Source organism: Glandiceps talaboti, chromosome 5, assembly GCF_964340395.1.
Source record: "Glandiceps talaboti chromosome 5, keGlaTala1.1, whole genome shotgun sequence".
NCBI classification, from domain to species: domain Eukaryota; kingdom Metazoa; phylum Hemichordata; class Enteropneusta; family Spengelidae; genus Glandiceps; species Glandiceps talaboti.
The window spans coordinates 1,896,436-1,909,776 of record NC_135553.1 but is presented as its reverse complement, the minus strand read 5'-3'; the positions used below and the strand labels follow the sequence as shown (position 1 = coordinate 1,909,776).

General features: G+C 36.4%; 1 protein-coding gene and 1 long non-coding RNA gene across 2 annotated transcripts in view; one reads left to right on the top strand and one right to left on the bottom strand.

The window, feature by feature from the left end:
- Positions 1-3,384, bottom strand: part of LOC144435623 (lethal(2) giant larvae protein homolog 1-like) — a 43,597-nt gene extending 40,213 nt beyond the window's left edge. Inside the window, exons 1-3 of the mRNA XM_078124217.1 lie at positions 3,110-3,384; positions 2,729-2,894; positions 1,803-1,900 (exon numbers count right to left, since the gene is read on the bottom strand). Of these exons, the coding sequence (XP_077980343.1) occupies positions 1,803-1,900; positions 2,729-2,809 (179 nt within the window). The 5' untranslated portion in view covers positions 2,810-2,894; positions 3,110-3,384. The remainder of the gene's footprint in view (positions 1-1,802; positions 1,901-2,728; positions 2,895-3,109) is intronic.
- Positions 3,385-6,056: 2,672 nt separating this feature from the next.
- LOC144435761 (uncharacterized) lies at positions 6,057-7,662 on the top strand. Its single transcript, XR_013480903.1, has 3 exons — positions 6,057-6,348; positions 6,476-6,781; positions 7,187-7,662. It is a non-coding gene; the product is annotated as an uncharacterized LOC144435761 (long non-coding RNA).
- The last annotated feature ends 5,679 nt before the right edge of the window (positions 7,663-13,341 follow it).

Sequence of the window (13,341 nt, the reverse complement as noted above, 5' to 3'; positions counted from 1 at the left end):
TGAAATGTTTAAGTGTTGTCACATGTTACACATAAATCCCAAAGTTCTCACACATTGAAATCTTGGCCATGTTTGTGTAAAGAGACACCAGTAGTCTGTCAGCAGTCTAATATTTGGGATCATATATCCCTCAAAATCCAAAACTTGTTTTCCTACAAACGCAGCTTGAACGGAAAAGGCATCCGCCCTTATAAATACCACTGTAACAATTTAGTAATATGAGATCAATGAAGAAACTTTATACCCAATGATTTCCATGTACCAATACTATTCATTTCAACATGTACCTCCATTTGGCTGGGATAGTTGTATGTGACAAGTAGAACTTAGAAGATAACTTCCAGCCCAGACCAGGTAGAGGATGCCACTCCCAAGTCATTTACATTACTTGGCACAGGTTCAACAAATTGAACTCAGAGAAGAGGTCAAGTGAGGCACATGTGTAGATCTTTGTCATATCCAAAATATGGAGTTTCACAAGGTGAAAGGAAACTTGCTGACATATGTAAACAGAGTACTCTGGGGATCAGTGTCATATTCTACAGAGCTATCACAACCATCAAGATGCTGATCAAAACAATGGTGGATTCAGCCCCTCCAGTCCATGTAAAAGACAGTGGCCATGGCAGGATTAGGGTTACCTAATATACATGCACAACACCATCACGAAAAACTCATCCTAAATAATATGGACATGGCTAACCACTGTTTTGGGCTTCTGGGTGAGTGTGGCTGCTGCCATTTATTAAACCCACAACTTCAATTCTAAGTATGTGAACACAGTGATTGGCCAAAACATGATCACATGACAACACATTCTCAAAAATCTAGATTCAGAATGTTTCATATTTTTTGATCCAGCAAATCTTACAAATCTACACACATTATTCTACAGGCACTATAACCATTAAAGTGGTGCAAATGGATATGATGCTTACATCTTTTTTTAAATAAAATTTGTTCCCGATCTCATTTTTTATCACACTGGTCAATATATAAAAATCAAGATATTAATTGCTAACAAAATTCACTCACGTTTTTAACACTACACCAAACACTGCAAAATCAAGAATTATTTTCACAATGTCAATGTTTTGTTCCATTTCCTGGCCTGGATTAGAGTGACTAATATATATGACTCATAATGTATCTATATATATATTATGATTAATTCACCGACAATTATTATCTGAAAGGTTGGAAGTTTTACTCATTGCTACTGTTGAAGGGATCCAGGTATTCAATGCCAGGTAAAACACCAACAACAGATGACTCACTCAGCTTTTAACATAAACACTTCAAAATGCTAATCATTGGTAATACAGCACCTGTAAACAGTGTAATTCTGTGAGAAACGCAAAAAAATGGAAACAAAGAAAGGAAGAGGACATAGAACTCCAATCTGCCATAGCCAAGGTCACAAACAGGAAGCCATACAATGCATCATATACTACGGATATCGATCACAAATAGTGCCAATATCAACTCTTCACTACAGCAACTTGTTTTACAACCAACATTTTTATTACTGCTAATATGGGCGGCCAGACATGGGAATAAACAATGCAACAATAAAACCAAGAGTCGCCGACTCGCCTGAACACAAATAGCATACGGTAAAACGTACATCGCTGAAACGCTAAACAATGAACAGTATATACGTACGAACTTGCACAAAGATATATATTGCAACAATTACTTTGAAATGTACATGTATGTATATCATTTTTACATCACAATTGATGTATATATTGAGTAATACTCACGTAACGGCAAAACAGCTATTCAAAAGAAAAGGATACACTTTCACAACTCCTGTTCTTGTACCAATGGCAAGCAGTTTCAATTTGGGGTCAAACGATATGCTACTGGGTTTGTTCGGAAATCCATGTTCTACGGTCTTTCAAAAGAAGGAAAGAGAAATACGGTTACATATATATTTTACGTGATTTTTACACGAGAAGGTCAAGCTTACATATGCGTGCCGAGGGCATGACACTGACGCCTTCTGTGTGTACGGGTTTCCGTTAGGACAGACATTAAGCGCTTCGCTTGAAATCGATAGTCTATTTAACGGTATTTTCAGGAACGATTTTCGACGTAGCCATAATTTCTACCATACGCAAGTCAGACACGTGCTATGATTTTCAAAGAAAATGTTTTCATTTGTTTAATAGGTTTGCTTAGTCATATGGCATACATATTCAAGGCCTGGCGTCTGGACTGATGATAAGTACACGAGAAAATTACATCAAAATTGTGTCCGTTTTCCTCGCATTTTTTTTCTGAATAGCGCCATATTCCGTACACTGCAGCACTGTTCAACGCCCGGTAATTTGCACGTTAAACACGTCTAGCAAAGATAAATTACGGGGTATGGTGAACACAGAATACAAAAGACTTCTTTGTATGACCCTTCTCGGCATTGGACATACGCTTTACTACTAGTACTACATCAAAGTAAATGCAAGCCTGAAACAATGGTTGTATACCAAATTACATGTACTCACTAAATCTCGTCGCGTCTGATAACAACTTAAATTACCACTTCAGAAATATAAACTCTGGCATAATGTTTATAGGTAGGAATGTCACGCATTCATTAAAAATGGCTAATTTTGTGGAATACATCATCACAAATGTACATCTAGCTACATCTACAGACGTGAACTCACGCTGTATTTGAAAACGCTACACATACAAAATGGCTACTACTTTCAATCCTTACCTTGTTAAAAGCGAATAACTCCTTCTTCTGTTTTTCTCTCTCAGCGCTATGCTGCCCGCCTCTACGAATGAACCTTAACATGTTGGCTGTATGCAAACGATGCTGACTTGACGAGTAATCCAACTAGAGTGATGTAAATCAAACGTCCCGTCCAGCGCTCCTATCGCTGTGTGAACAAAAAGAACTACCGGTGTATAGTGCTTGTCACTCGCAGTGCAGTGTTCGCACAAATTTAATGCTATGCAACAAGTAAGCTGTTACTACATCTAGTATTGTTCAAACTAAAAAAATACTAGGTGTAAATTCAAGAAAATTTACCCGAGGAAAAGGAATGATCAAACAGAAAAAAATTGCACGACCAAAGTGCAAAAGGTAACTCACTTTTTTTGGGAAATCGCGCCAAACTCGCAGAAGACTTACTATACCAAAGCCAGTGCTGTACTGTAAGTTGATCCTGTCTCCTTCCGCTCAAACCGCCACTTTTATCCCCGGTGAGTCGCCAATTCGTCTTTGGGAAAATTGGTCGAATTTAAAATATTATAAGTGCTATTGATGAATCGATACAGAGGTACGGTTTTTCGACCTTAAGGATGGTTGTCAACGTATAATGTGAGCGATATCACTTAAAACACGACGGCCTTTTTTTCGTCGGGTCTATCAATTAAGACCAGCGCACACCTCTATTCACACACTCGAGCCGAATCACATGATCACCTGAACTAATTTGCATAAAAGTGAATAATAATTACCTGTCAATACTGTCGTTAAAATGTCGTGCACAAAGCACATGTAGTTTGAGTATTGAAGACCTTTACGGCTTATAGAAAGTAAACATTATCACTTTCAGACAAGACAAAATGTTATCGGTGAACACGATGGGCGTGTTCGAAATAAAACCAACCCCCAGCAAAGATAACTATATTCTGACGTAATGGGAACAGGTAAATTTTGTGTGACGTATAGGCTAGACGGTAAAGTCATCGAACTATTTATGATAATAGCAGTCTCTTATAGATAAGTCGCACGTAAACTTGCTGAATTTGTTCTGAACACACGCACCTTTTTACAAGTAAAGTGATTGACACTGAATAGACGGAACACAATCGCATGAATGTTTATTGTTTATCAATTGGTAAAATAATCCAATTCACAACAAATTTTAACCGTTACATTTGTAAAGTAATTGACATGCTATTGATGCTGACGACCTTACAGGCAAGATTAGACGAGGCCGTTTTACAGATCCAATCAGCAATGTATCACAAACAAATCGGTATTCTAATAGATTAGCCTTTACGCCAATATTTGTTGCTTATAGCCAGACCATGCAACCTTTTGTTTATCATCGACCAATGTCGCCAAAGTTATATTCATGGCTTGCAAGCACGTTGTTCTATATCCGTGTCCAAAAGGACCGTGACACAAAGTGTTTTGCTCCTTCCAAAAGTTTTAACCTTCGTTTTTACATTCTAAATACAGGCCAATGTCGTTACGGTTTTGTTGTTGTTTACAAGTTGGCATGTTTTACCATTTGTTCAGAAATAAAAGTGGTTGGCGTACACACATTCAGTGGATCTCAAACCGCATTTCTTTCGGTTCTTAGCCTAGTTCAAGAACTAGTAGAAGTAATGTTTACACCAGGCTTTGAGTACCAACTCTTACCCTATACATTTATAGTTAAACCATGGAGGGTAGAAGTGTGACAATACATCAATGGTTTAATTATATCAACAATTCCGACAAAACATACTCAAATACTAAGGTACCCAAGTTTGAGGAGATTCTCGCAATTTGATATGCAATTAATCCCATGGTCTTCATCTATATTTCATCACGTTACATGATATCGACTTTTATATTACATTTCAACAAAGTGCTACTCTTAATAACTTTCATACAAAAGAAATAAAACACATTAATGTAGTAAAAACGAAACTAGTCTTTTCAAATGATTATGTTATGCATACAAGCATACCGTCGGTGATTGGACAATTTTAGAGACTAGTTTCATCTACAACTACACTGTACACATATAACTATAATGTATATATTAATGACGCGATGAACAATTAAAAACTCCAAATCGGACTTACCTCCAATCCCAAGATAAATATTTTCAGCTAAGTTTCCAAGTGTGAATAGTACAACTTTTCAAGCTGTTGATGAACACTGATCATAGCAGGTGTACACAGTGTGTATGTCAGAATAAATCCTGAAATAAAGCGGGGGGGGGGGTATATGTATATATATAATATGATACATATGTTTCGTATGTTCTTGCTTTGTTTTATATGAACAGGTATGTTACTATTTCGGAATAACAATTTATTCCAATGTCTATCCTCAAAATAAATTATACATTATTCATCACATCCCGGATATGAATTCTGCTGATATATTTACTTGTAAAACAAATGACGAATGTGTGGAAATAAGACGTGTATTTGTATTTTGATGTTATGTAATATAATTTAAACGGTTTTGTAGTGTGTTTTTCTTCTTCTCTGGACTATGGGTCCTTAGTAAAGTTTAATAATAAAAATACGAACTAGTAACTTACAAATCTAAACTGCCAAAGTGGAAGAGGGCTAGGGATGTATGATATATTAACGGTATACCCAGAATAAACAAAACTGAATTTTGAATCTTTGAATTTCACACAACGTCAGCCTGTCTTATGTATGTCTGTTCACAATCATAATGTTTATAATCTGGTGATAATAAACATATGGAACTTAATGGAAGCAGTAGAAAGGGAGGTATGGCAATACCAACATGTTATTTTATTGATTTAGTACACATAATATATCGCGGATTATCAAAGGTAACAGTATGATGAAACAAAGAACAAATATGCAGAGTCTAGTAAAAATAGTATATTTCAAACATGTATGTCACTCCACTCTCACTCACCCTATCCCCTAGGCTCCGTCTAGAAGTGTCTAGCGTCACGTGCACCTATACACTGTGATGCAAATGTTAAAGTTGACCACATTGACAGAGTGAGTGGACTTGGAATGTACCTCTTCGCTGTTTAGTTTTCGATAATTCGATCAAATACAGTAAACGGATATTGAATCGTTCATCCATCACAGCTATCGACGATCACATGATAATTTCATACGGCATACCACAGGCAATAAGCAATTTGTCGCTAATTCAAATAACACAAGTCTTTAACTAGTTACCTGCAATCGAATCGAAATTGCATATTGCCATGGTAACGGTAATTTGGCCAGTTACACTATCAGATCGAGTAGAAACAGATGAGGTTGGTGATATTGACTACGTAACATGACATGATAAAAGACTTCAACAAGTCTCGAAGTAGTAAATATTGGCACAATATCAAATCGCGTCGTCGGGACACTTACTATAGGTTCTTAAAGGGTAGATGACCGACAGGTCATTCACCAAGTTGGAAACATTACTTGGTGCCTGAACTACTTTACAGAAAACAACCCATTCCTTAGAATGAACGGTAATCAAGGATGAATTTCAAAGCGACTCGTCAATCAAAATTGAAACCGAAGAACGATGCACAGTTAATTAATTTTCGCTGGTCTAAAAGTACTGAGAGTTGAGTGTACACCAAGTTGGAAACAAGTGCCGCTCAAGAGGTATGTCATTACAAGTGTTGTGACGCAGTAAGAGTTCGTACAAGGAGGAACTGAGAAAATGTACGCGTCTTCACAAATTCAGAGTAACCAGAGTTTGAAGTTAACGTTACCTAGTATATTATTACAGGTAACCAAGACTATGGAAATGGGTGTAATAATTACGTCTATTGAATGTGAGGTTTTCCCAGTCTGCCGACTTCATCATGTTACACCTCGTTTGGGATTGGACAATTTACCGAGAGGATCAGATGAGAATGGCAAAGGATGTCGTCACTGTGTTAGCATGTTCCACGACTATGGATACTTGGCTATTTGTTGGGATTAAGGGCTTAAGTAATCATAATATTTTGTGTGACGATTTCCAATCTGGAGGAGGTATTAGTTGTGAATCTAACGAGGAACAAACAACGGATTTTACAACTTGTTGTACAAGGTAGGTACAGTACTCATAGTATGGTTGTCTGCAACTCGTGGTGTATTTTCCATCGGGAAAGATATTGTGCACGGAACTCAAGGGATTCCACACTATGTTGGCTCGTGTGGCAACGTCTTCAAGCTATCACAAATACTGTTTGAATATATGGCATTTGTAATACACAAATAATAAATGCATTCTGACCGTGTTATTATTGGCATTCATCGTGTATTTTGGACCTTCCTCATATCAAACTGTGGTAAGGGTTTCGAGATTTGATATTTTATTTGGATATATTTGCTTCTTGCCAAGTTATAAAGTAATTTAAAAATCTCCATATGGTTTATTTAAAACAATTGGAAATGGTTTACATAACGTTAATCCTTCCGTTATGTAAATGTTTCCATTCTATCATTGTTTCAGGGGAGAACACTGTTATGTATGGCTGGAGTGATGATACCGCTGTGACCGAGACCGGACATTGCAGCGCGGAGACTCCTGCTCTTCTTCAGAATCTTCTTTTTTTTTACTTTTTTTTAAAAACTTTAATAACCGTATTTTCTGTTCCATTTCTCCCCCTGTTATTGATGTGGTGGTAACGTTCTTCTTTCAGTGATGTCGCATATTTCACAGGGTCATTATTTCATGGTGTTGAGAATAGTAACACAGAGAGATGTTCCATACGATGCGAGGAAATAAAAATTATCATATAATCCCAAATAAATGACACACTCCTTAAACATATGTTTTCACTTGTCAATTCAATAGAACTTAACTCAAGACATTGTCAGCCTGCACCTTCTATTAGAAATATGTTGATGTCTTGTGAAAATTGTTTTGAAGTTCCTTATTCCGTATATATATTCTATTTTGTAAGAAAACAACAAACCTAACATTCAATAAACGAATCTATATCCGACCAAGAAACTTTCCGTTTCCTCTTTTCTCGTACTTCCTGTTTTTGTGCCCTCTTCCTTGTTTTTCCAGCGAATTTAGGGTTGAAAGGGAGGAGGGAAACGAAAAACAAACAATACATGTTCAAATAATACATTCAAATATATTTGTTACTAATACAGTCAGTGTTTGGCTAGAGCCATGTTTTAATTTTACGATTCAGTATAGTTTGACATGACATTGTTTGTAGGGAGGTAGGGATCTGTGCATAGAGATGTCATCGATGAAGGTTTGGTTAATAGTGATGTGTTGTTGTGTATAGCGGGCCCCTTAGACTCTACCTTACTGCTAACACAGTGTGAGACATTTGGCGCCACCGAATTACATGACACTCACATGTCCAGGCATGGAACAACAAGTATCATAGGTCAGGTATGACAGACTAACTAGAATATCACTGAAATCATGGACAATCAAAATATCCAAGAACATAGCGATTAATATTCTCTCTGCTAACACGATTATAATCATGGGGGGGAAGCGATATATTTTATAAGATATAACATGAAATATACCTTAGAACTCATAAAAAGAGGACACTTTAACATCACAGACATATATTTGTCTATGATTAGCATTCAATATATCTCTTCACAAAGCTTTAAGGTCATCCATTTATCTCTCTAGGTTAGGTGAGTGACCGGTGAACCACTCCAGGTACGAACGACCTCAATCAAATAGATAATTCCCGTATATTGGTCGATTGCCACGTGTAATGATTGAATCGACTGTACGTGTGTTAACGTCCTTACAATAAATATATGCCAGTCTCCGAGGTTTGCGTTTGACAAGTTTGTCCGGCTGTATGTTGTACTTTTTTACGTATACCCGGGACCTGTACAGCATGCATAGTCTGTAGGGATGTTCTGACAAGGAAGGCCTCGGACCCATTGCACTCTTCACCTTGATAACCATATTGTGGAGGTTTTCATGCATTGTATAAGTGAATTTGTGTCATCAATTATATTTGATGTATCAACACCCATACTAATAAACATAGGAATGTGGGTTTGGATATTGGTTGAAAATAAAATGTATATCTCTATAATGACCTTTGACACCAATATTCCGATAACTTAGATAATGACTTTTAGCAGTAACAACTGAAAGACTGTCTACTATAAGTGTCGACAACAAATAATTATGATCATATTCTAAATCGATAAATTTATTCAGTGTCGGTCATGTGACCTAACACTTTTGTATTGTCTACGCCTCCCAGCCACGTGCTCTCACGCCTCATTTACCTTCAGACACTATTGTGGTGAGAGATTGGCCAAAGCCAAAAACAAAAGTTCTTTACGAGATACTTTGCCTTTAAATGCGGATTATTTTTTGTGTGTGTAATTCAAGTAGGTGTCACACCAGGTAGTTAAGTGCTTTCGCTTGTTATTTGACGATGGCCGAGGAATACCACTTGCTAGTGTCATGATGTATGTATGTATGTATGTATGTATGTATGTATGTATGTATGTATGTATGTATGTATGTATGTATGTGTGTGTGTGTGTGTGTGTGTGTGTGTGTGTGTGTGTGTGTGTGTGTGTCGTCGGTGCGTAAGTGTTTCCTTCCGTCAAAGGCTGTCTTGTATTCTGTAATAAATATTCTAATATCTCATGTCTGCGTACAAACACGATTCCCTGAAAACGGAATTTTAAATGTAGGAGCCAATTTATTTATGCATTTGTTGTAGAGTATAGCGTGTGAACACAGTCATCAAAGAAACACATGATCACTCTAAGTATAGACAATAGAGCTTGAGATACCTTCGATGCTCCGAATACATGCTGTTCACAGGCTGTTCATAATGTGCCGCCTGATTGAGTTAATGGTATCGTGAAGTGTTACCTTTAATACTACTTCAGTGACTCACATCACTATAGTTGTTCTGAGGTGCTAATTATTAATTCATGGCAAGTTTTTAACACTATTTATTCACGGGCACGTGCAAGGATGTATTGATTATTACAATTATTTAGAACGGAAAGACTTTTCTGTGAAATTACCTGAAAGTTTTTAAGTTATAGGTCTACTGAATCATTGAAATTAAATGTGATATTAGTCAATATTAGAATGTCTTTGTCTATGGTAAAATTAATGGAATGAATATACCATATCGCCATCGATCGATCTACCGCTGTGCGGCCTTTCATGACAATTCCATTGTTATTCAATTTGCATCTATTGTTACCTTGATAATTAGTCATGCTCCACTAATTACATCAATCTGAAAACAATAAAATGACACAACTCGCCAATTAATGTATCGTATACAGAGACGGTAATAGTATATATTGTGATGATAAAAGAAATGGACGCAACTATCCAAATAAAAGACGAAAAGCGATTACACAATACGTAGTATCTGTGTTATATCATAAACCTGGTTATATTCACGCATGCACGACTACAGGTCATTATTATTTTTTTTTATCTTAACATGTCAGTCAAATTAAAACTCGAAACGCATGAATTTATCATTTAGAAGAATACCCCGCACAACGATAACCACAACCCTATTTGTACCACGAGATTCGACTTTAAACATTTTATTTATCGCAAATATGTATGTCCTTGGGGAAGTGACACAAAGTAAATGACAAGCTTGAGTGGAGCTTGACAATGAATGACAACGGTTTCCGGTGGCAAGTCATTTAAAGATTGTAGCATTTCAAAACAAAGTAATGTCGGCAATAAAGATTCATGCGGTGAGAAAAATAAATTTGTAATTCACATAAAAATGTTGATAACATGCAGGTCAAAATCCTACATTCGTATAATGCTATCGCATAATCATATCGCATTGTCTTACAGACAGGTGACACGTTTAGTTTGCATGAAGTTGATTTCAACACGTAGGAAAAGGGGAGGGGCCCGGGGGAGGGGAGTTAAACTAAACTTGATATATGTACATAGTGTACATGTATTGTTATAGGGTTACATGTCAGTTTTAATTTGCACAAAGATCGGGTTTTAAGTGATATGTTATTGCAATTTGTTTCATGAACGAAGTTAAAATCACACCGTAAACTTAATGGGTCCTGGTGTCATTGCATGGGTCACATTGTCCTAAATGCGCCTCAGTAATACATTGTGACAAAGCAGAAGGTTGACTATATCCTGACATGTTATTTTACAGCTGCCAATGACACTCTCACATTCAACTATACTCTGTTTACCCAAATAATGTGAGATATGTATCAATGTCCTCAATACATGCAATACATGTATGTACCATACCAGTCATTGGCGTTCATTGACATAGCGTATCGGGCTGCCAAAGGTCACAAGGTTAGACGCTGAGAGAGGACGTATCGTAAAGCATTGGTAAACACATTGTTTTCACCAAGTATAATTGTATTTAGTTAATAACGAGGTCATGTCCTCACTTATTACATTTAATAACGTGACTAATATCGTGTCCTTCAACCTGAAGGATAGAGGTGGTTTGGTTAATCAACTCAAGTCAGGGGTTGTACTGTCTATGAATTACTAATTTTCCAAACTTGATCATTTTATGATCGCAACCATATGCAAAAATAGACAAAACAATGTTTGCATATATAAAATATACCATATCCGTATTTACACACATGTTTCAGATGTGAAAACATACTGGAAATACAGGTATACATAAAAGTAGATCCGGGCATGCATGCACATTACGTCACCTTCATATGAACTTACAATGTAAGCGTTATTAAAAGCGACACCAGTTCAGGATCTGGTATTTACTAGCTGGGGGAAAACAGTAGTGTTTTGTCTTGTCTTCAAAACTGCCTATGGTTCCAAATATTCCACTGAAAATACCTCTATCGTTTTATACCCGTTTATATAGAATTTAATATATTCACTACCAGACATAGCCCCATACCATGTATAGTCTGCCATATATTCATAAATAGGACACGTGCGTGACAACTATACACCTAAGCTACAGTGTGAGGGGGTTGTTGAAATCAGGAACACCCTACCCACGCCATTACCTCATAATCTAGGAATGCGCACTTTCCATTGAATTTAGGGACGCGCTGGCATTCTGCCAACTTTACACAGACAATATCAAAATCAATAATTTTGACGTCATTTGTTGTTAAATAGTGTAATGAGAATTGTGTACGCATTTTTAAGAATTAAGATGATGTAACTGTACCATAGGCGATGATATATCAACGCCATATGCGTTTCCATCTTATAGTATTTGAATCGCCCTTTGTTCAAAATCCAAGTCTAACTAGGTGTGTAAGTGAAAGGCACGAATTGTAAAGAAACAATTTGATATAATGCTCGCATTGTTTTGCGCTCACCCACTCTAGCACATTTTACCACAAATAGCTGTTAACTTTATATTATATAGCTCTTTGATCACCAAATAAGGGTAGACTAGCGAGGCTGATCGCCAGCTGACGAATACTATTGTTTGTCGCCTCCATCTTATTATTGTGACTTCTCCATCTCATCGTCATCATTTTCTACGAATATTTGTTTTAGACCCCACATTTCTGAGAAGAAACTTCATAAAACGTTCACGTATTTTGCTTGGTTGAAATTCCATTTCGATATAATCATAGCACATGCTCTAATTCGTAAATAAGATAAACAATACGAGATCCTCAAATTTGTCCTGTAGCTAGGACCGGAAGGTAGAAAGGGAGAGGGGTGCAACGACTTATGCACCGCACCGCCTGTCCAACTCTATCCGAATATGTATATGTATTTAGTAAAACGAATGCAACCTCTATAGCGTACTAAACACCCATCATTTCAATCAATGCTATCATCCTAGACTAATCGCAAACAAAAATAACTCAGTATTTGTTATTACAATGTTCAAATATGCCCAAACTAATATTTGATATCAATCTCAATTCCATACACAAATACACATAAGTGACATATTCCATTCAACTAGTGACACAGCAAAGCCTGTCTGCATCTGTGACTCCGACACACCGGTTTTTGAATGGACAAGACACCGTGACATAACAAAGTTGGGATGTACTCCTTAATTTATTAATATTTTTTTTATTTCATTTATATTCATATATGTATCATTGTTATGTGCAATTTTTATGAATTCCACCTAATTTTGTATGAAAAAGATAAAACATGGATAAACGTGGTGGCTTGCTTAGTATTTTTAGCTTTTGTTCATCTACAATGAATTCTTTTGACATAATTAGGGATTAAAATGTAGGTGTTTGGTAGAGGTATAGAAAAAGTTGGTCCAGAACAAAAGAATATTCCTATGTAATCCTCATGGCTCAACTGATCAGATAACACTAATGTGAGAACCTGGGATTGAAACACTGGCCTTTAAGTCTCCACTGATCAGATAACACTAATGCAAGAACCTGGGATTAGTTCTCTGGTCTTTAAGTATAGTGTAGGGAACATGATTATGTGACACGGTTACGGATGATTGCATACTAAGCTTAGTATAACAAGTAAACGTTACGAGTTGGGATATTAGTGAAATTAATATTAATATTAATATTAGTATTAATATTAATATTAATTAATTAATATTAATGAAAAATTGTAAGGCCAAAAGTAGATGTATATTTAGAAAATGTACATTGTAATGGCGTATCACAAAATCATGTGGCCATGTTGAATTAGAA